We start from the raw sequence: 24,441 nt of genomic DNA on the forward strand, positions 1-24,441 counted from the left end.
AAGAAAAAAGATATCCCATCCCTTAAAAAATCTATCTGCTTACCTTGCATAATCACAAAAATATGGTACAGACATGTAACAACAGCCGTGGCAAAAACAAGACACTGGAGGAGGGCCAAGATATGCACAGCTCGGTTTCGCATCACCTACCTATCTCTCCATGCTACACACCACAACAGACCAAGCCGCTACTAATCGAAGCCTCAAATCACCCATCACTTGGCCAACCCAGCTCACCAAGTGGAAACCAAAACTATTTCATTCTTTCTACAACCAATTGACGCCAAAGCTTTCGCCTTGCTCTACTCCGCATACAACATACTTTCTGTTTTCAGTATTATGCCTCATCTCTCGGCTTTGCATTCTCAGTATTACCTGAGGTGGACTCCGCCGTCACGGCATCAGGACCATCACTCCCTCCTGATAATGCTGAGTCAGTACTTTCAGAAGGTGTTGCTGCTGCTGCTTCTTCTGAAATATGATGTAGCGTAACCAGGTTAGTATGAAAAGAAAATGTATAGACCAATTATTATTATTTTGCAGGGTTTCCAGTCCAATTAATCATAAGGTAATGATAGCCTGTCAAATACACACTTAAAAGTTTCCCTGAATTTGGATATTGCGATAAACCGGCCCACAAAAGTTTCTGGTTTTGAGAACAACTTACAATACTGAAACATCTAACTAGTTCAATAAACTACAAAATTAAATCACAGACCTTGCTGCTCAGATGTGGGAGGTTGCTTTGCATTCCAAGCAGCAATTGCGGATGCAGCCAGCTGTTCTTCGGTTACTTTCATGAGTTCCTCGCTGGTGTATGGCACGGTTGTTTCAGGCTTGACATCTAAAAGCAGAAGCAATAAAAGGCAGTGGCACGGCATCTTAAATTCAGTAGGCTGTTGTAAATCCATCTTTTAAGCTGAATAATTGATTTGAGAAAAATATGGTACCATTTTCTGACAAAATTTAGAGCAACCAGCCTAGGTTTGAAAACTTTGAAAAGCATTGGCCTTAAGCTCGAGTCATGGCAAAATGTATACTTGATGAAGAGCAACACATATTTTGGGATGGAGGAAGTACTTCAATAAAAAAATGAATGGCTGCAGGTTATATGTTACTAGGTATTTAACAAAAATAATAATGAAAAAATAAGAGCTGACTAAAAAATGGTAAAGAACAAACATAACTTGGCATCAACAACTGCAAGGGATCACTGTATCAGAAACGCATATGGTGGAATTTCTGTTGCTTGACTGACATGCATAATTTTCAAACATATAGGTTCGAAGAAGAGTGCTTTAAACAAATTGGGCAGCATTTCATTGAAAGAGCTTCAGAAGGATTGAAATAACTGACCTGGGTCAACAGCAGGCTGTGGGCTATTATTCATAGGTGGAGGAGGCCTATAACTCATGGATGGAGGATCCTCATCAAGTCCGATTTCTCGTTCAAGGGTGTTCTTGAAATCCCTTGATACATCCTAAGTGCAGAGAATTAGATTTCATTACATGAAGGAATCCTCAGTCATATCGCAGCAAGTAAATCTCAAACCAACCTGTAGCTCTCTGATAGTCGGTTGGAACGCACGCAGAGTCTTCCCCAAACTCCTGGCTGCCTGCAGACAAGTTAGCAAGTGTGAAATACTGGCCATATTTCCATTTTATTTCTGATTGACTAACTATGATTCCCACTGGTCGCAAAAAGGAGAGCTTATTTTTAAACGTATTTTGCTAATGGAGCTATGGTTACAAAGTTTATCTTGAATAAAGCTACAAGTACAGTATATCACCAAATCCTCTGTATAACAGATAATATGGTCATTTGATCAGGGCAGTGCATTCTGGAGGTTAAGATATTTTATGAGCTCAAAAGATGATGCCATTGCTTACAATTTAGTGGACAATAACTACAGCAAAATTAAGGCCGGCCTTGGGCTGAGCAAGGTTTACCTCTGCTAGACCCTTGGGGCCAAAAACCAGCAAAGCGACCACTCCAATGACCAGAGCTTCAGGAGCTCCAACGCCAAACAAAGAGGCGTAGATACCATTCCTACGCCTTCTTCTTTTGACCACTGCATTTAATTACAAAGCAAGATCAGGTACACACCTAATCGAACCTCGAGATCGACCTTGCGCGCTGAGGAAGAAGACCAACTGAACCGATTCGAGCCCCGGATAGATACAGCGCAAACATGTCTGCAACTAAGAGTCATCATGATTCGGACTTGATTGCTCGCAGCACAAGAAATGTTCCTCAGAGCGGAACCCCTTGAACAAACCCATCCATCCAAGAAGCAAGCAAGCAAAGGGCTACTCACCGAAGCAAGAAGCAATCATTCGAACCCCCGAGCCGGTCCAGTGGAGGGGACGAGCGCGATGACGGGTAAGAGATACGAACGCGGCAGCCGCCGGGGGCATCCGGGCGGCGTGGCGGCCCGGCTGCCGGAGAGGTGCCGGGAGGCTGGCATAGCGCACCTGGGAAGAGCAGAGGAAGAGGCTGCTCGACATCGCGGGCAGGGCACGGGGGCAGGGTTTGAGATAGGGTTGCAGGTGCAGCCACATGATTATTTAGGCTCCGCGGCCTTCCGGGCGCGTGTCCGTCCGTTTGGGCATCGGACGGCTGTCAATTTTGTTTGCTCTTTAACTGAAAAATGAAACACCACAATGTGCTTTCCACTAGGCTTGCAAATTTGCTATGTAGTAGTCCTATAAATTATTACAAAGGCTAAAAACTCTGACGTCAGATTGTTGGTTTAAGATAGCTAACCACTAATGCCTCAACGGTAAGTCAAAAGTCTATAGGAAAAAACATCAATACATACAACATCAAGTTAGTTACTGCCTCATAGGAAAAAACATCAATATATACAGCATCAAGTTAGTTACTCCCTCTGTTCACTTTTGTAATACGTGTAAGACAACTGAAATTGAACTGTTTTAAGTGTTGTCTTAAATGTCTAAAACGTCTTACAAAAGTGAATAGAGGGAGTACATAAGATTCATCACAAAATGTACTTCTGTATTACGTATATATTATACATATTGTAGATATTAGCACCATTTTCATAAAACTTGCACAAAATCCACTTGTAGACGAACCCATCTGTGTCAGGAGGCGAATGAAGGTTATGCATTCAGAAGTGGCGACTTGCAAATGTTTCACGTTCTCTAAATGGCAGGCCTGCACCAACACATGGACATACAATATGAACTACAATAGCTAGTACAACTTTATTTTCCACCAGGAGCCCAAACGACATGTTCCAGACAGAGAATACAACAATGTTTCAATACAAAGATATTGTTCCCGTGGGCATCTTTCTTCATCGCTAAAAGCGTATGCTGAAACCCTTGTCGGTTTTGGTGACATCCATGCTGCCGAATTCGTCAATGTCTGAATCCGAATTGCCGTCCCTGTAATTACCCCATTCTTCCGCAGAGCTGTCGTCGTCCTCACCCTTTGATGCCGGGACTTGTAGCGCCTCGGTAGGTACGGGTAAGGGTTCTTCAGTGAAGTACGGATCATTCAGCAAGTCAGAAGCACTGGCCCTCTTTGCTGGGTCATAGCAAAGTAGTCGCTTTACTATGCTAACCTCAGAGGCAGATCTGTTAGGAAGTGATGCTTCGAGGCCCGTAGGCTTCTCAACCTTGCTGAAAAAGATCTTGTTGTAATCGGGTAAATTTGAACAGCCAGGAAAGGACTCTTCTGTGATATTGCCCAGGACTCCGATGATTCTACCAATCTGGTCAATATCAGATTGGCCTGGGAATATGGGCTCTAAACTAAGAAGCTCAGCCAAAATGCATCCTAGTGACCACAGGTCGATCTCTTGGCCGTAGCTGGTTGACCCATATAGGAGTTCAGGAGCTCTAAACCACCGTGTTCCAACACAAGAAGTGAAGGCACCAGACTCTTCATCCCCAATGTCTTCTTCAGCATCATACGAATATGAGGCTCTAAATGGATCATCGTCGATGTCAGCTGTGCTGCAAGTGGCAAGACAGGAGGTGTTTCCATCCTGAAGGCTCATTCTGTCGACATCTCCATAAGTGGACTTGGCCCGGAGTTGGTCAATCTCATGTAGGTAGTCAGCTGCAGTGAGTGTCTCTGGCTCCTGAGCAGCAGGAATTTCCGGTTCATCAGATGGCTGTTCTTGAAGAATCCTGGCCTGCCAAAGAACAAATACCAAAATAACTTGTGAAAAGCAAAACAACTGATACAAACAACTGAAAGCAGTACAGAGTATATAGCGTACAGGTATACGACAAGCACAAGAAGACAAAGTTGATCAACTATATGATAGACCACATATATGCTTCATGTGTTCCTTCGCAAGAAATGACTTGTCCTTGGCAAGAGGATAGCCACTGCTATCATAAAATAATTTATTTGTCGTAAAGCTTGTAGTTAAAATTGTGAATATAAATCAGTATAAAATTTCAGAACATTATATTATAAGAAGAAACTCCGCCTATGTCTTCTAGGCATAGCCGGTCCCAAGCCCGGGTAAAGGAGGAGGGTTGTGATAGGCTTGGCGAGCCAACGTAAAAACTAGCCAGTCCCATAGGTATGAAACCCATTTGAGCGAGAGTAGTATTAGGATGGGTGACCTCCTGGGAAGTCCTCGTGAAAGGGTTTCATATCTAAGGGTTGTGATACGCTTGGCGAGCCAACGTAAAAACTAGCCAGTCTTTTGGGTATGAAACCCATTTGGGCGAGAGTAGTACTAGGATGGGTGACCTCCTGGGAAGTCCTCGTGAAAGGGTTTCATATCTAGCCTACCCCAACTTGTTTGGGATAAAAGGCTTCGTAAGTAAGTAAGTAAAAGTATATTATAAGAAGAACTTAACTTAATTAGCACGGAAAGAATAAACCCTATGAATATGGAAATGGTAAAAGAAGAACCTTTTACAATGATCTTTGCATATAGCACAGGTGCATTTCATAGAGTTATTGGCTACTTCAAGGAAAATTCCTTAACAGTGTTTACAATGCTCTCGTTTAACTGATGCAAGTTATTTTGATCATGTATCAGCTGAGATGCTCAAACTGAAGATGGTAACCCATAAAGAAAATATTGCATTCCAACACTACAAACCACAGCAACAGTCATGCATAGTACCATATCCATGAACGGGATCCAGCCTCAAACAAGGTTTAGCACTCCTATTGAAATACGGAAAGTTTTTAGAATATGCTACACCTAATGGTTGGAGCCACGCTGATGCAAAATAATATACTATCACAGAAGGAAGCAAGGTAGTGTCCATTAAAGCATAGTCTCATAATATATGGCTTCGTCGCAACTCTCACAAACTGAAAGGGTCGGTACAGTGTACAGATATGCCTCAGCATAACATCAACATATAAAGCTACACCATATAAGAATGTAGAAGAAAAGATGACTTCAGGTTATGTCCAAAATTTACAGCAGAACATAATACTGGTATGCTGCAGCACACTGCCAAACGCTTTCCTCATTGACATGATGAACGTCACCGGCTTTTGAGCTAACTCTAGCATTTGAAGAATCTCTAAATTCAGACAAGAAAATTTATTGCACAAACAAAAATGACATTTCTGATTAAACTAGATTTCCTTGAACAGCAAAATTGTAGAGTATTTGAATAATAAAACTGCATGCATGTAAGACCAATGAAGATCAATTAAAGAAATTGTAGGCATAAGATGCCCAACCCAAGCTCTATATCTATGGTTTCAATTCCTAGTTTCCAACACACACAGCAAAGTATGTCTGATAAAGTAAAGATGTAATTTAGGCAAATTCACCAACTATGTCTGCCCTACTACCTTAAAGTCGACAGCTCAACATACATTAACCAATCATATAGATTTCTATATATTTAACCTTAGTGCTGACCAACAACTGTTTATAACTTGTCAATTTCTCCATTATAAGCCTGATTTTAATTCCAAGATATTTAACCTCCATGTTGGAGCACAGCAGCTGCAAAGTCCACAAAAGGCATGTACTCCCTCTGTAAACTAATATAAGAGCATTTAGATTACTAAAGTAGTGATCTAAACGCTCTTATATTAGTTTACGGAGGGAGTAGTTTGGAGGTCCATTTAGCACCAATAGATTTCTAAAACTTCCAGAACAATAGCTCCATGCTCTACATGTACATGATCCTTCTACAATCAAATCCTTCTGCAGATCTACAGATTGCAACTAAAATGGTTCCTCGCCAGTTATATCCCCATAGAGTAGAACTGACATGTTGCAGCAGCAGCCCCCATTTCAGTATAACCACCGAGCGCAAAAAGAAATCTACATTTACTTACACAAGCTCCACTATTCCTGTGACAATTGAGGAAAGACTATCGGCCGACGTCCATGACTAATCATCCACCTACCAGTTTTGACATGCTACTACAGAAAGAGAACCGATTCTTACGCCTGAATCCATAAAAGAAAGTCATTCGTCAACTGAGAAAAGCGTTTTCAGAATTTCAACCTGACCAAAATCGGCGACCTTGAGGACCCCGTGCTCAGAGATGAGCAGGTTTCCGGGCTTGAGGTCGCGGTGCACGAGGCCGGCGCGGTGGCAGGCGGCGACGCCTTCGATGACCTGCAGCATCCATCGCTTGAGCTGGCCGGCAGGGAGACCTCCCGCGCGCCTCCCTTCGCGCACGACGGCGGCGAGGTCGAGCGGAAGCCACTCAAGGACGAGGACATCGTCGTCGTGGTCGCCGCCGGGGAAGTGGTCGAGGAGCGTGATGACATGAGGGGAGGACTCAGAGGCGACGGCGAGGAGGGCGTCGGCCTCGCGCTGGGCGCTGACAGCGTCGTGGACCTCCTTGAGGGCAACCGGTGCGCCGTCGGACCGGCGACGGCCGCGGTAGACGTCGGCGTAGGCGCCAGAGCCAGCGCGTCCGAGGACATCGTAGCGGGAGGTGACGTCCGGGCGGCCGTGGATGCTCCAGCTCCCGCCTCCGCCGCCGCCGCCGATCGCCATCGGGATAGGGGTACGGCGAGGGGAGGAGTTTTTTCTTCTTCTCAACTTTCGACAGGAAAACTGGAAGAGGAGTGTGCAGGCCGACTGGGCTTTGGTATCTGGGCCACACGGTGGGACGAGCGAAATTCGGAGGGTGCTTGGCATAACTGGCCAAACGGGCCGGCCCGGCACGGCATGGCCCGGCCCATCGTAATCGTGCCTGGCCCGGCATGGCCCGCCAGGGCACGATTACTATATGGGCCATGCCGTGCCGGCCCGCGTGCTGCGCCCCCAGGCCCAGGCACGGCTCAGTTAGTAAACGGGCTGGCACGTTGGCCCGTTTAGCACGGTGGGCCGCATATTTTCAGCCTGTTATTTGACGCACTGAGCGTTTTTTAGCCTATTTTTACATGTTGGGCCATATATGGATGTATAAAAAAATTAAAAAAGCGTAATCGGGTCGTGTCGTGCCAGCCCGCATGCCCAGCCTCCAGGCCCAAGGCGTGCCGCGTGCCAGGCCCGGCTCGTTTAGCCCGTGTCGTGCCTGGCCCAAGGCGAGCCGTGCCGGCGTGCTCACGGGCCGGCCCGAAAAAAAGGCCCATTTGGGCAGCTATAGTGCTTGGATCAAGGGACTTATTTTAGTCCGACTAAAAATAGTCTCTTTTAAGAGGCTAAAGTTCCAAGCACCCCTGGCTAAAGAGGGGCTAAAACTAGTCTTGAGACTAAATTTTTTTAGTCAGGAGTACCCCTATTAAAATGTGGATTAGTCCTCTCTCTTCCCTCATTTAACTCCTCTCTTTTAACACAGACGAGTTCTGGATTGAAGGGTTTGGAGGATAATAAATGCTCATTAACTTGATTTTAGTCTCTTTAGTATTTGGATCCAAACATGGGTGAGGCTAGCAAGTTTTAGTCCCACTACTTTTAGTCATGAGACTAAAACGTATCCAAGCATCCCCAGCTATTTTTTTAAAACTAGTATAAATGTGTGTGTGCAATGCACGTTGATATTATTACTCCCTCCGTCCCGTAATTCATGTCGCGAGGGCAATTTTTTTTAAAAAACCCTTCGGTTTCTTCCGACCAAACCCTCACTCCTCGTCGTCCTCCTCTGACAGAATCCCCAGCTGCCCTGCTCCCCGCCGCCGTCGCTTCCCCGCTCCCCCGCCGCAGCTGCCGTGCTCCCCGCCGCCGCGGCTCCCCTGCTCCCCCGCTCCCTCGCCGCAGCTGCCTCCTGCTCCGTCGTCGCAGCTGCCGCTCGCCTGCCTCCCCAAGCTCCCCCCTTCCTCATAAAAATCTTCGATTTCCCCAGCTACCGTCACCCTGATGAGCCCGACGACGACAACAAGCTTAAGCTCGTGGATTTGCGGCTTCTTCTTCGTTGTTTCTCTGGTGGAAGACCCGCGCCTGCGACACCGCGGCAGCGACGGCGGCGGCTGTCCAGTGGGTCGTGCCTGCTCACTTGGCAGCAGCGGCGGCTACAAATCTTCTCCAGCATCTCCAAGTCCTACAGCCTGGGCCATCTCTGTCACCAACGCCTACAACCTGGGTATGAACCTCTCTTCTCTACTTCATCTTTACTGGATTTACTGAATGTGCGTATTCTCTGAACCACTTATTCTCTGTCTACTGAATTTTAGTGAATGTGAGATGTACTCCTGTAAACTGAGATGTGCTTTTGTAAAGTGTGATGTCAACTTGTGAATTATACTCTGTGCAGTTGTTTCGGAGGATAACTGTTTATTGCCTGAAAGATAACACAGAACTGATCAAACATCTTGTAGGAGTAATTAACTAGCTATGTTACTCAACGAAACCTTCCTCAGATTAACTTGTTTATTTGCAGTACTTCTCTCTATCTGTAGAACAATTCTTTAAACCGGAAAAGAGGAGGCAAGAGGGACCATGTCTAGCTGATGTCTGAGAACCTAAAACTTGCTTATGCAGTAAATTGCCCAAGTTAGCTGTAATACATTCATCTTACTGCAAACAAGAGTAGCCATCATGTGTGTCCGTTTATTGTTCAAAAATTCAGTACTCCTAGGCCAAGAGAGAGATTGTGTTAAAATTCAGTTAAGCAGGCATGGTACTCTTATTTTGAGTTGGAAAATCAAAATAAGTGAATGGATACTGCTTGAGTTGGAAAATCAGTGTAAATCTACTGTAAAAATTCAGTACTCCTATGCTAAGAGAGACATTGAATTGAGTACTCCTAGGCCAAGAGAGAGATTATGTTAAAAATTCAGTTAAGCAGGCACGGTACTCTTATTTTGGAGTAAAAATTCAGTTTAAAAGTCAGTTAAAAGTCCAGTTTTAGAGCTTGGATCCTGATCTGACTATAAAGTGTACTGCAAGCTTATTGCTAGCAAGTTTAAAATTCAGTAAACACATGGAGTATGATTCAGACACACATGTATTCATGATCTGCTTGTGCTTGTGACTGACTTGGACACATGATTCAGACACACATGTATTCAGACACACATAGTAGGACTGAAACCCCTAGGAAATCATTTGCATATTGTCAACCTACTGTGAAATGAGTAATAGCTGCATCTTCGAGGATAGTAGCGTGGGCCTCCTGATTGGTTGTAAACCACAGCACTTTGACCTTTTCAATCATGAGTAAATTAGAAACTAGTCTCAGCTTGAGTATTGATCTTGTGCATTTTCCTTTCTTTCAGTGAACTAATCTCAGCTTGAGTCCTGATCTACTGAAGTTTTTTTAAATTGTTTAATTGACAAATCATTTTAAATGGTGTGCCCAGGTTTCAGTGAACTAGTCTCAGCTTGAAATTTGGTTCAGTTAACTCCATACAAGGGTCTCTTTTTCATACTCAAAATTTGGTTCAGTTAACTCCATACAAGGGTCTCTTTTTGGTCCAGTAGTGATTAGAAGATCATGTACTGATGATATGATATTAGCAAAGGCCTTGCTTGCCAAGCATACAGATTAGCAAAGGCCTTGCTTGCCACTAACCTTAAAAGTATACTGATTGTGACATTAGCATGCCTCATTGAAATAAATCCAAATATTTTAAATTAATTCAAATAACTAAAATTAATCCAAATCAATTCAAATAATTCAAATAACTCTAAATAACCCAAACTAATTCAAATAATCCAAATTAATCCAGTTAATCTAAATAACCCAGATAATTCAATTAATCCAAATAACCCAAATTCCAATAAATTCCAACAAGGAGTTGATATACAAGGATTAGACAAGGCATACAAAAGGACATGACATAAGGGCCTCTTTGTCCCCTCTTGACACAAGATTACACAAGACATACACAAGGAGCACTTGGTATCAACAACTACTTGACTACATGACATAAGGGCCTCTTTGTCCCCTCTTGGCTACATTCTTTTCCTTACTCTGGCAATTTCTTCACTTCCCTTCCCTTCACTTTACTTTTCTTTCTTTTCCCTTCTATTGCTACTTCGTCCCTTCCCTTTACTTTTCTTTCTTTTCCCTTCTATAGCTAATTCTTTCTTATATTTTCTTTTCCTATTGCAATTTCCATTTCTTCTATAATGGCCCTGGTATCAACAACTACCTGACTGTCACAATATACACTGATTATTTCCCTGCCAACATTCTAAATATGATCCTTGTGCAAGTGTGGAAACTTAACTGATTTCCTCCTTTGTCTTTCATTAATTCAAACATAACTGCTTCTAATGTGACTTGTGGGGATCATAGTTCTCGAATTCCTCTTCCACACCCTGTACCAGTTCTTGGATGTTTGTAGGTGACCTACAGTCGGTTAGAGACTGGAGAGAGTTATGGAAGCGGAGGTCCAAACAATTGAGGTTGGGGCTATTTGGGGGCTGTTGTAGTAATTGGATGTCAAGATCAATTTGTTCCACAGCTTCTCGAAAAGCTACATCATTGGGAAGGACATAAGGATTTGCGTTATCCTGTTGGATGAATATTGTTGCTCCCTCATCATCGGCATGCCACTTATCCTAAATTGCTGGGATAACCTTATTGATTAGATAATCTCTGCACACAGGCCTGGTTACTTTCACTGATTTCAACACTTTTGTTCCCTTTGCTCTGTTCTGACTTGTCCGCACCGCCTCAGTCTCTTTGATGAATGCCCAAATGCCGATCTTCCCATCGAATGTTAGCTCCCCCTCATTGTTATATCGAGGCCTGGCCACATCTGTTAGGAACATTACCTTCCCAATGCTGCGAGTGTTTGGAATGGTGCGCTTGGGTTCAGGTTCTCCTGGAAGTACATAGTAACTATTCTTCACTCTCGTCATGTCAAACCACTTTTCATCTATGTGAACCATATTGGTCATTGGCTTAAACATAGCCTGAGAAGTTGAGACCGAATTGTCATCGAGCATGGACATACAAAATTTCAATCTCGCAAGCTTGTTCTCTGGCTTGAGGTGAGGCTTCACGGTGCTTGTGATGCGGTTGAGCTCATTCAACTGGAACCTCTTATGTAGGGTCGATCGGGCCACACCTAGAGACCGTGCCAGTGATCGAATTGTCCTTCTTTTATTCAGTGGGATTATTGAGGTCCTCGCTAGATCCAGCTCCTTTCTCTTTTGGCCAGCTCTTCCTGGCTTCTTGCTTGAGACATCTACTTCTTTGCCATCGGCAATTTGCTTTTTGGCGTCTTCCTAGATTCTTTCAACAGATCATACACTTATGTTCAACAGGGTTGAGACCAACAGCTTGTCGTCTAGTTGAACAGATCCATCTCTGAGCTCGATTACTAGCAAGGCGAAGTAAACACCATGCCTCTCCTTACCTGACAATTCTCTTCTTTTCTCTTGAAGTATCCAATTCATAACTTCATCCTCTTCCTCTTGAGCTTCATTCTCTTCCCCTTCATCTCTTGAGGCATCCAATTCATAGCTTCATCGTCTTCCTCTTGAGGCATCAAGTTCAAATCCATAGCTCCATTATCTGCCACTTGAGGTTCCTCCTCTTCAGGGATCCAATTCAAATTAATACCTTTACCGTCTTCCTCTTGAGGCATCAAGTTCAAATCAATAGCTTCATGTTCTTCCTCTTGAGGCATGAAGTTCAAATCCATAGTTATGTGTTCCTGCCATCAATGACAAAAGATGAGTACACCATAACAAGAATATACACACACAAAATGAGTATGCAAGTCAAACAAGAAATAGGTGCCATGGCACCATTTGTAGTTTGGTTGCCAAGGTAGCCAAACAAGAAATGCTGCCATGGCACCGTTTATAGAAAGGTTGCCATGGTAGCCAAACACTTTGCTCTAACCATAAGTGAGCACTATAGTATAACTACACATGAAAGAATGAAGTGTTGTTTTACCAGCCAATGACATCTATGCAAGTCAAGTTCATTAGCCAGACAGTTCTGGAGTACTTTATCAACAGATCATGCATCTACTGAATTATGCATCGATGTTTCATAAGTGAGCACTTTAACGTTTCTATTGGCTCTAATTATGAATCCTTGGCTAGTTTTTGGGTCTCCAACAATAAGAACTCTGTTTTAAACATTGTTAGTTCAACTGATTTGTGGTGTTTGTGGAAATAGAGGAACTTTATAATTTTTAACAGCACCAAGTTGCTTTCTATTGTTCAGGTTTGGAGACTAATGAATCCTAAAAACTGTGAGGTTTTGGTCTGCCATGTCCCCATAACAGAGCAAGATGAAGATAAAGAGCTTTATAAATTCCCTGATGGCGTTCATCCAGAGACACCTGTTGATAATCAGTGGCTGAAGGAGAAGCTCTTGGAAGACCCTGAGATACCTTTCCCTGGAGATTTCTGACACAAGTTCAAACTCCCTGATCCCTATCAGCATGTACTTGTGCTGAATATGACATAATTACATTACACTGGTACAGATTCGTCCACATCCACTCCATTGACTGACTGAATTATACAGTTTACACTTGACAGTGTTTGTTCAGATCATAATTGCTCTGCTGATATCTACTATTTTTTTTCAGTTAACACTAATCATATTCAGTTAACATTGTTCTTCCTGACGAACAGGAGCAGAGCAGCAACTCCTTACAGTACACTGATCATATTCAGCACAGGGAGCAGAGGAGCAACTCCTTACAATACCTTCTTCCTCCTGACGAGCAGGAGCTCTGGCGGCAGCACGGGCAAACGAGCAGCAGCAGTACTGGTAGATGAGTAGAAGCTGTACGGGCAGAGGAGCTCCACCGACGGTAGGGGAGAAGCAGTCGCACGGGCACGCGGGCAGGGGAAAAGGAGCTGCACGGGCTCGCGCGGGAGATTGAGGAGGACGCGTGGGAGATCGAGGAGGGAGCGCGCGAGCTCCTGGTCCACCAGACCGTGGAGGCAATTTCTGGCGACGCCCGTAGGGGATCGCGGCCGGGAGGAATTGCAGCGGCGCACGCGCGGGAGCTCGAGGAGGATGCGCTGGAGCTCGAGGTGGACGCCCGCGAGCTCGAGGAGGACATGGCCGGAGGTCCCGACGACGCCCGCAGGTAATCGAGGCGGGAGGGGATCGCGGCGACGCAGGTCTGAGCGGGGGAGGCGGCGGAGCAAGTACTTGGCGATGGCGGCGGCAGAGCAGGTATGTGGCGACGGTGGCGGAGCACTTCCTGATGGGCGATGAATCGCGCAGCTGGGCGGCACTAGCCCCTATCAACGGAGGAGTAAGAAGACAGGGGGCGGAGGGGCTTGTTTCAGACAATTTAGAAACTATGAGTGCTTTTTTGCAAAATCACCAATGAACTGCGCCCGCGACAAGAATTACGGGACGGAGGGAGTAGGTAATATATTAATTACACGTAAATATTAGGTAGGATATTATTTACATATTAATTATGTGATTAGCATTGGCATTGACATTTGGTATGGTATTAACTGCACACTATACGTGTTGAACGCTTACCATTGAAGCATCCTGAGTCCTTCGATTGACTTGATTTGACGATCGGGATTTGTTGGATCTACCCCTTTGTGTCTTTTTATATTGGTATAGATAATATACATTTTTTAATTAATTCAAGAAACAATACACAGTTTTGAAATTTTTCAAAAATAATACATCGTCGGCTTATGTGAAGCCGATTGGATCCACGGCGAAACTAATTGGGCTCCATTCGGATTTGGCTAAACCGATTAGGATCCAATCGGCCTTGGTTAAACCGATTGCCCACTCCATTGCAAGCTCACCTTCAATTGGTTTTACCGCATGTAAGTGCATCTAGCGCCACCCCTAGTTGGTTTTCGAGTATTGACGACAAACGTGGTTGAGGGACTAATGTGTTTGTGAGAATTGCATGATAACACAGGTAGTAGTACCTCATTGATTCGGTTTACCTACCAGAGATGACCCCTAAAAATGTATGAAGACATTAAAGACAATGGTGGTACGTGAAGACATTCACGTTAAAGGTAATGACATTAGACATTCACTTGAAGACTATGGAGTGCGAAGACATAGTTTCTTTCGTAGTTTCCTTTTCTTCTTTAGTGAGTCATAGGAACCACCGAACTGTTAAGTGGGGTCCAAGTGAACAAAGTCAGAAGACTGGCGTGATGCTCAACCAAAACCTATGTCTTCTAGTGAAGACAATGATACCAAATCTTATCCAGAGTTGGATGAGTCAGCTTTGCTTGTAGCCCAAGCCAAGCTACTGTGTGTGTTTGAAATCCGACTGTTGGACACATGTTGGTTCCTTAGTGACCCATGGTCATTTCGGACATATCATGTCGGGTTGCCTGCGGACTATAAATAGCCCACCCCTCCACCATAAATTGGTGGCTGCTCAGAGTTAGTGCACGACTTTTGTCGTTTGAGAGCAACCCACCTCTGAAGCCTTTGAGAGAGAGGATCCTTGCGAGGACAAAGCCCAAAACACCCAGAGCCAAAGAGTGTTAGGCATCACTGAAGTCTTTCTATCCACATGACCTGAAGACTTGTTACTCTTGAGGACTGTGTATCCTCCAGCCAGTTAGGCGTCACGTTCTGAAGATCCAGGAGTCATTGTGGATCGCCGGTGAACGGAGTTTGTGAAGGTTTGGAAGTCTACCTTGAAGACTTACCAGAGTGATTGGGTGAGGACTAAGTGTCCTTAGCTCAAGGGGAATAAGGTAAAGACGTGGTCTTCTGAGTTTAATCTTAGCCTCCCTAACCAGACGTACAGTTGTCACAGCAATTAGAACTGGTCTACCAAATCCTTGTCTTCACTAAGCTAGTGGTGCTATCCCCTACCTCCTTTATATTTCAGTCTGTCTTCGTGAAGTCATTGCTTGTTTGCCTGATCTGTTTGACTTCACTGTGCGAAGACTTTTACCTGTTTGGTTTCATACTGTCTTCCATTCCGGTCTGTACTACCTAGCTGCTATTAGTCTTCATGCTTTCATTATATTGCTTACTTCACTATGGTTTGTCTAGAGTAGTTTATCTTCCGCTACATATCATATAGGTTCCAATTGATTGTTTGTCTTCAAAGACCTCGTGTTTTGAAGACTTTCATAAAAATCGCCGATTCGCCCCCCCTCTAGTCGATAACTAGCACTTTGAATTGGTATTAGAGCTGTCGGAAATATGCCCTAGAGGCAATAATAAATTGGTTATTATTATATTTCCTTGTTCATGATAATCGTTTATTATCCATGCTAGAATTGTATTGATAGGAAACTCAGATACATGTGTGGATACATAGACAACACCATGTCCCTAGTAAGCCTCTAGTTAACTAGCTCGTTGATCAATAGATGGTTAAGGTTTCCTGACCATGGACATTGGATGTCGTTGATAACGGGATCACATCATTAGGAGAATGGTGTGATGGACAAGACCCAATCCTAAGCCTAGCGCAAGATCGTGTAGTTCGTTTGCTCAGAGCTTTTCTAATGTCAAGTATCATTTCCTTAAGACCATGAGATTGTGCAACTCCCGGATACCGTAGGAATGCTTTGGGTGTACCAAACGTCACAACGTAACTGGGTGGCTATAAAGGTGCACTACAGGTATCTCCGAAAGTGTCTGTTGGGTTGGCACGAATCGAGACTGGGATTTGTCACTCCGTGTAAACGGAGAGGTATCTCTGGGCCCACTCGGTAGGACATCATCATAATGTGCACAATGTGACCAAGGAGTTGATCACGGGATGATGTGTTACAGAACGAGTAAAGAGACTTGCCGGTAACGAGATTGAACAAGGTATCGGGATACCGACGATCGAATCTCGGGCAAGTACCATACCGGTAGACAAAGGGAATTGTATACGGGATTGATTGAATCCTCGACATCGTGGTTCATCCGATGAGATCATCGAGGAGCATGTGGGAGCCAACATGGGTATCCAGATCCCGCTGTTGGTTATTGACCGGAGAGTCATCTCGGTCATGTCTGCATGTCTCCCGAACCCGTAGGGTCTACACACTTAAGGTTCGGTGACGCTAGGGTTATAGAGATATTAGTATGCGGTAATCCGAAAGTTGTTCGGAGTCCTGGATGAGATCCCGGACGTCACGAGGAGTTCCGGAATGGTCCGGAGGTAAAGATTTATATATGGGAAGTCTTATTTTGGTCGCCGGAAAAGTTTCGCACTTTATCGGTATTGTACCGGGAGTGCCGAAAGGGGTCCGGGGGTCCACCAAGGGGGGCCACCAGCCCCGGGGGGCCACATGGGCTGTAGGGGGTGCGCCTTGGCCTATATGGGCCAAGGGCACCAGCCCCAAGAGGCCCATGCGCCAAGAGATAAGAAAAAAAGGAGAGTCCTAAAGGGGGAAGGCACCTCCGAGGTGCCTTGGGGAGGAAGGACTCCTCCCTGGCCGCACCCTTCCTTGGAGGAAGGGCCAAGGCTGCGCCCCCCCTCTCCCTTGGCCCTATATATAGTGGGGGGGAGGGAGGGCAGCAGCAATCCAAGCCCTGGCGCCTCCCTCTCCCTCCCGTGACACCTCTTCCTCCCCGCTTGCGCTTGGCGAAGCCCAGCCGGGATCCCGCTACTTCCACCACCACGCCGTCGTGCTGCTGGATCTCCATCAACCTCTCCTCCCCCCTTGCTGGATCAAGAAGGAGGAGACGTCGCTGCTCCGTACGTGTGTTGAACGCGGAGGTGCCGTCCGTTCGGCGCTAGGATCATCGGTGATTTGGATCACGACGAGTACGACTCCATCAACCCCGTTCTCTTGAACGCTTCCGCTCGCGATCTACAATGGTATGTAGATGCACTCCCCTTCCCCTCGGTGCTAGATTACTCCATAGATTGATCTTGGTGATGCGTAGAAAATTTTGAATTTCTGCTACGTTCCCCAACAGTGGCATCATGAGCTAGGTCTATGCGTAGTTTCTATGCACGAGTAGAACACAAAGCAGTTGTGGGCGTAGATGTTGCCAATTCTTCTTGCCGCTACTAGTCTTATCTTGTTTCGGCGGCATTGTGGGATGAAGCGGCCCGGACCGACCTTACACGTACTCTTACGTGAGACAGGTTCCACCGACTGACATGCACTAGTTGCATAAGGTGGCTAGCGGGTGTCTGTCTCTCCCACTTTAGTCGGAACGGATTCGATGAAAAGGGTCCTTATGAAGGGTAAATAGAAATTGGCATATCACGTTGTGGTTTTACGTAGGTAAGAAACGTTCTTGCGAGAAACCTATACAAGCCACGAAAAAAACTTGCAACAACAATTAGAGGACGTCTAACTTGTTTTTGCAGCATGTGCTATGTGATGTGATATGGCCAGAAGATGTGATGAATGATATATGTGATGTATGAGATTGATCATATTCTTGTAATAGGAATCACGACTTGCATGTCGATGAGTATGACAACCGGCAGGAGCCATAGGAGTTGTCTTAATTTATTGTATGACCTGCGTGTCATTGAATAACGCCATGTAAATTACTTTACTTTATTGCTAAGAGCGTTAGCCATAAAAGCAGAAGTAATCGTTGGCGTGACAACTTCATAAAGACACAATGATGGAGATCATGATGATGGAGATCATGGTGTCATGCCGGTGACGAAGATGATCATGGTGCCCCGAAGATGGAGATCAAAGGAGCAAAATGATATTGGCCATATCATGTCACTATTTGATTGCATGTGATGTTTATCATGTTATGCATCTTATTTGCTTAGAACGATGGTAGCATAAATAAGATGATCCCTCACTAAAATTTCAAGAGACGTGTTCTCCCTAACTGTGCACCGTTGCGAAGGTTCGTTGTTTTGAAGCACCACGTGATGATCGGGTGTGATAGATTCTAACGTTCGAATACAACGGGTGTTGACGAGCCTAGCATGTACAGACATGGCCTCGGAACACATGCGAAACACTTAGGTTGACTTGACGAGCCTAGCATGTACAGACATGGCCTCGGAACACAAGAGACCGAAAGGTCGAACATGAGTCATATAGCAGATACGATCAACATGGAGATGTTCACCGATGATGACTAGTCCATCTCACGTGATGATCGGACACGGCCTAGTTTGACTCGGATCATGTATCACTTAGATGACTAGAGGGATGTCTATCTGAGTGGGAGTTCATAATCAGATGAACTTCATTATCATGAACATAGTCAAAAGGTCTTTGCAAATTATGTCATAGCTTGCGCTTTAGTTCTACTGTTTAAGATATGTTCCTAGAGAAAATTTAGTTGAAAGTTGGTAGTAGCAATTATGCGGACTGGGTCCGTAAACTGAGGATTGTCCTCATTGCTGCACAAAAGGCTTATGTCCTTAATGCACCGCTCGGTGTGCTGAACCTCAACGTCGTCTGTAGATGTTATGAAACATCTGACATACACGTTTTGATGACTACGTGATAGTTCAGTGCGTAATGCTAACGGTTTAGAATTGTGGCACCAGAGACGTTTTTGAAACGTCGCAGAACATGTGAGATGTTCCGAAGACTGAAATTGGGATTTCAGACTAGTGCCCACGTCAAGAGGTATGAGACCTCTGACAAGTTTCTTAGGCCTGCAAACTAAGGGAGAAAGGCTCAATCATTGAGCATGTGCTCAGATTGTCTGAGTACTACAATCGCTTGAATCGAGTGGGAGTTAATCTCCCAGATGAGATAGTGATAGTTCTCCATAGTCACTGCCACCAAGCTAGTAGAGCTTCGTGATGAACTATAACATATCAGGGATAGTTATGATGATCCTTGAGCTATTCACGATGTTTGACACCGCGAGAGTAGAAATCAAGAAGGAGCATCAATTTTTGATGGTTAGTAAAACCACTAGTTTCTAGAAGGGCAAGGGCAAAAGGGATACTTCATGAAACAGCAAATCGTTTGCTGCTCTAGTGAAGAATCCCAAGGTTAAACCCAAACCCGAGACTGAGTGCTTCTGTAATGAGGGGAACGGTAACTGAAGCAGTACTACTCTAGATACTTGGTAGATGAGAAGGCAGGCAAGGTCGACAGAAGTATATTGGATATACATTATATGAATGTGTACTTTACTAGTACTCCTAGCAGCACCAGGGTATTAGATACCGGTTCGGTTGCTAAGTGTTAGTAACTCGAAATAAAAGCTGCGGAATAAATGGAGACTGGATAAAGGTGAGATGACGATGTGCATTGGGAGTGTTTCCAAGGTTGATGTGATCAAGCATCGCATGCTCCCTCTACTATCGAGATTTGGTGTTTGCGTTGAACATGATTGGATTATGTTTATCGCAATACGGTTATTCATTTAAGGAGAATAATGGTTACTCTGTTTATTTGAATAATACCTTCAATGGTCTTGCACCTAAAATGAATCTCGATCGTAGTGATACACATGTTCGTGCCAAAAGATATAAAATAGTAATGATAGTTCCACATACTTGTGGCACTGCCATTTGAGTCATATTGGTATAGAACGCATGAAGAAGCTCCATGTAGATGGATCTTTGGACTCAGTCGTTTTTGAAAAGATTGAGACATGCGAACCATGTCTATTGGTATATATGCATGAAGAAACTCCATGCAGATGGATCGTTTGGACTCACTTGATTTTGAATCACTTGAGACATGCAAATCATACCACATGGGCAAGATGACTGAAAGTCCTCGTTTTCAGTAAGATGGAACAAGAGAGCAACTTATTGGAAGTAATACATTTTGATGTATGCAGTCCAATGAGTGCTGAGGCATGCAGTGGATATCGTTATGTTCTTACTTCACAGATGATTTGAGTAGATGCTGAGTGTATTTAGTTGATGAAACACAAGTCTGAATTATTGAAAGGTTCAAGTAATTTCAGAGTGAAGTTGAAGATCGTCGTGACAAGAGGATAAAATGTCTGTGATATGATCATAGAGATGAGTATCTGAGTTACGAGTTTGGCACACAATTAAGACATTGTGGAAAGTGTTTCACAATTAATACCGCCTGGAACACCACAGTGTGATGGTGTGTCCGAACATCATAACTGCACCCTATTGGATATGGTGCATACCATGATGTCTCTTATCGAATTACCACTATCGTTTATGGGTTAGGCATTAGAGACAACCGCATTCACTTTAAAAGGGGCACCACGCAATTCCGTTGAGACGACACCGTTTAGAGAAACCTAAGTTGTCGTTTCTTAAAAGTTTGGGGCTGCGACGCTTATGTGAAAAATGTTTCAGGCTGATAAGCTCGAACCCAAAGCGGATAAATGCATCTTCATAGAAAACCCAAAACAGTTGGGTATACCTCCTATTTCAGATCTGGAAGCAAAAGTAATTGCTTCTAGAAACGAGTCCTTTCTCGAGGAAAAGTTTCTCTCGAAAGAATTGAGTGGGAAGATGGTGGAGACTTGATAAGGTTATTGAACCGTCGCTTCAACTAGTGTGTAGCAGGGCACAGGAAGTTGTTCCTGTGGCACCTACACCAATTGAAGTGGAAGCTTATGATAGTGATCATGAAACTTCGGATCAAGTCACTACCAAACCTCGTAGGACGACGAGGATGCGTGCTACTTCAGAGTGGTACGTGATCCTGTCTGAGATATCATGTTGTTGGACAATACTGAACCTACGAGCTATGGAGAAGCGATGGTGGGCCCATATTCCGACAAATGGTTAGAAGCCATGAAATCCGAGATAAATGGATCTTTGAGAAGAAGACGGACGTGGACGGTAATGTTACCGTCTATGAAGCTCGACTTGTGGCAAAAAAAAGTATTTCCACGAGTTCAAGGAGTTGACTACGATGAGATTTTCTCATCCGTAGCGATGCTTAAGTCCGTCGGAATCATGTTAGCATTAGCTGCATTTATGAAATCTGGCAGATGGATGTCAAAACAAGTTTCCTTACCAGTTTTCGTAAGGAAAGGTTGTATGTGATACAATCAGAAAGGTTTAGTCGATCCTAAGGATGCTAAAAGGTATGCTAGCTCCAGCGATCCTTCCATGGACTAGAGCAAGCATCTCGGAGTTAGAATATACGCTTTGATGGAGTGATCAAAGTTTTTGGGTTTATACAAAGTTTGTTAGAAACTTGTATTTACAATAAAGTGAGTGGGAGCGCTACAACATTTCTGATAAGTATATGTGAATGACATATTGTTGATCCGAAATGATGTAAAATTTCTGGAAAGCATAAAGGGTTGTTTGAAAGGAGTTTTTCAAAGGAAGACCTGGATAAAGCTGCTTACATATTGGCATCAAGATCTATAGAGATAGATCAAGACGCCTGATGATACTTTCAAAGAACGCACACCTTGACATGATTTTGAAAGAGTTCAAAATAGATCAGCAAAGAAGGAGTTCTTGGCTGTGTTACAAGGTGTGAGTATTGAGTAAGACTCAAGACCTGACTACAGCAGAAGAGAGAGAAAGGACGAAGGTCGTCCCCTATGCTTTAGACGTAGGCTCTACAGTATGCTATGCTGTGTACCGCACATGTAGTGTGCCTTGCCATGAGTTGGTCAAGAGGGTACAATAGTGATCCGGGAAAGGATCACATGACAGTGGTCGAACTTATCCTTAGTACCTAGTGGACTAAGGAATTTTCTCGATTATGGAGGTGAAAAGGAGTTCGTCGTAAAGGGTTACGTCGATGCGAACTTTGACACTAATCCGGATGACTCTGAGTAGTAAACCGGATTCGTATAGTAGAGCAGTTATTTGAAATGGCTCCAAATAGCGCGTGGTAGCATCCACAAGATGACATAGATATTCGTAAAGCACACACGGATCTGAAAGGTTCAGACCCGTTGACTAATAACCTCTCTCACAAGCATAACATGATCAAACCAGAACTCATTGAGTGTTAATCACATAGTGATGTGAACTAGATTGTTGACTCTAGTAAACTCTTTGGATGATGGTCACATGGTGATGTGACCTATGAGTGTTAATCACATGGTGATGTGGACTAGATTATTGACTCTAGTGCAAGTGGGAGACTGTTGGAAATATGCCCTAGAGGCAATAATAAATTGGTTATTATTATATTTCCTTGTTCATGATAATCGTTTATTATCCATGCTAGAATTGTATTGATAGGAAACTCAGATACATGTGTGGATACATAGACAGCACCATGTCCCTAGTAAGCCTCTAGTTAACTAGCTCGTTGATCAATAGATGGTTAAGGTTTCCTGACCATGGACATTGGATGTCGTTGATAACGGGATCACATCATTAGGAGAATGATGTGATGGACAAGACCCAATCCTAAGCCTAGCGCAAGATCGTGTAGTTCGTCTGCTCAGAGCTTTTCTAATGTCAAGTATCATTTCCTTAAGACCATGAGATTGTGCAACTCCCAGATACCGTAGGAATGCTTTGGGTGTACCAAACGTCACAACGTAACTGGGTGGCTATAAAGGTGGACTACAGGTATCTCCGAAAGTGTCTGTTGGGTTGGCACGAATCGAGACTGGGATTTGTCACTCCGTGTAAACAGAGAGGTATCTCTGGGCCCACTCGGTAGGACATCATCATAATGTGCACAATGTGACCAAGGAGTTGATCACGGGATGATGTGTTACAGAACGAGTAAAGAGACTTGCCGGTAACGAGATTGAACAAGGTATCGGGATACCGACGATTGAATCTCGGGCAAGTACCATACCGGTAGACAAAGGGAATTGTATACGGGATTGATTGAATCCTCGACATCGTGGTTCATCCGATGAGATCATCGAGGAGCATGTGGGAGCCAACATGGGTATCCAGATCCCGCTGTTGGTTATTGACCGGGGAGTCATCTCGGTCATGTCTGCATGTCTCCCGAACCCGTAGGGTCTACACACTTAAGGTTCGGTGACGCTAGGGTTATAGAGATATTAGTATGCGGTAACCCGAAAGTTGTTCGGAGTCCCGGATGAGATCCCGGACGTCACGAGGAGTTCCGGAATGGTCCGGAGGTAAAGATTTATATATGGGAAGTCTTATTTTGGTCGCCGGAAAAGTTTCGCACTTTATCGGTATTGTACCGGGAGTGCCGAAAGGGGTCCGGGGGTCCACCAGCCCCGGGGGGCCACATGGGCTGTAGGGGGTGCGCCTTGGCCTATATGGGCCAAGGGCACCAGCCCCAAGAGGCCCATGCGCCAAGAGATAAGAAAAAAGGAGAGTCCTAAAGGGGGAAGGCACCTCCGAGGTGCCTTGGGGAGGAAGGACTCCTCCCTGGCCGCACCCTTCCTTGGAGGAAGGGACAAGGCTGCGCCCCCCCTCTCCCTTGGCCCTATATATAGTGGGGGGAGGGAGGGCAGCAGCAATCCAAGCCCTGGCGCCTCCCTCTCCCTCCCGTGACACCTCTTCCTCCCCGCTTGCGCTTGGCGAAGCCCTGCCGGGATCCCGCTACTTCCACCACCACGCCGTCGTGCTGCTGGATCTCCATCAACCTCTCCTCCCCCCTTGCTGGATCAAGAAGGAGGAGACGTTGCTGCTCCATACGTGTGTTGAACGCGGAGGTGCCGTCCGTTCGGCGCTAGGATCATCGGTGATTTGGATCACGACGAGTACGATTCCATCAACCCCGTTCTCTTGAACGCTTCCGCTCGCGATCTACAATGGTATGTAGATGCACTCCCCTTCCCCTCGGTGCTAGATTACTCCATAGATTGATCTTGGTGATGCGTAGAAAATTTTGAATTTCTGCTACGTTCCCCAACAAGAGCAAGGTGCACCCTTGTTCTATGTGATTCGGTTTAACCACTTGGAGTTTTAGCTATGTCGACTGCAGGGATAATCAAGGTCTCCGCTGCATGCCTCGATGGCACTGATTACCCCTACTGGAAGAATAAGATGCGCATGTATCTTGAAGCCATTGACATCGACCTCTGGTATGTCGTTAAGACTGGCATTCCCAAAGTCGGTGAAGGCGTCACCGTTGCTGATGTCAAGAGGTTCGCGCAACTGGACTCAACCGCCAAGAACATCATCTGTGGTCATCTGACCAAAGGAAAGTATGGCCGTGTGAGTGCATTGGAAACTGCGAAGCTAGTTTGGGACTGGCTGTCCTAGGTCAAGAAGGCATCTCAACATAGAGAGACTCAAGAATAGATGTGCTTCGCAATCTCTTCAACCGATTC

General features: G+C 44.8%; 2 protein-coding genes and 1 pseudogene across 2 annotated transcripts; 1 reads left to right on the forward strand and 2 right to left on the reverse strand.

The window, feature by feature from the left end:
• The window catches only part of LOC141027240 (uncharacterized), a 130,535-nt pseudogene that overhangs the window by 90,873 nt on the left and 15,221 nt on the right, over positions 1–24,441 (forward strand).
• LOC109761486 (sec-independent protein translocase protein TATB, chloroplastic) lies at positions 23–2,602 on the reverse strand. The gene is made up of 6 exons (XM_020320301.4): positions 2,318–2,602; positions 1,950–2,071; positions 1,556–1,615; positions 1,357–1,480; positions 719–844; positions 23–471 (listed from the first exon to the last, which is right to left on the reverse strand). The coding sequence occupies exons 1-6, from the start codon at positions 2,559–2,561 to the stop codon at positions 338–340; spliced, it is 810 nt and encodes a 269-aa protein (XP_020175890.2). The 5' UTR covers positions 2,562–2,602; the 3' UTR covers positions 23–337.
• LOC109761485 (cyclin-dependent kinase F-1) lies at positions 3,108–7,064 on the reverse strand. The gene is made up of 2 exons (XM_020320300.4): positions 6,480–7,064; positions 3,108–4,168 (listed from the first exon to the last, which is right to left on the reverse strand). Exons 1-2 carry the CDS (start codon positions 6,978–6,980, stop codon positions 3,329–3,331), a joined length of 1,341 nt encoding a protein of 446 aa, XP_020175889.1. The 5' UTR covers positions 6,981–7,064; the 3' UTR covers positions 3,108–3,328.

Source organism: Aegilops tauschii, chromosome 7 (genome assembly GCF_002575655.3).
Source record: "Aegilops tauschii subsp. strangulata cultivar AL8/78 chromosome 7, Aet v6.0, whole genome shotgun sequence".
Lineage (NCBI taxonomy): Eukaryota > Viridiplantae > Streptophyta > Magnoliopsida > Poales > Poaceae > Aegilops > Aegilops tauschii.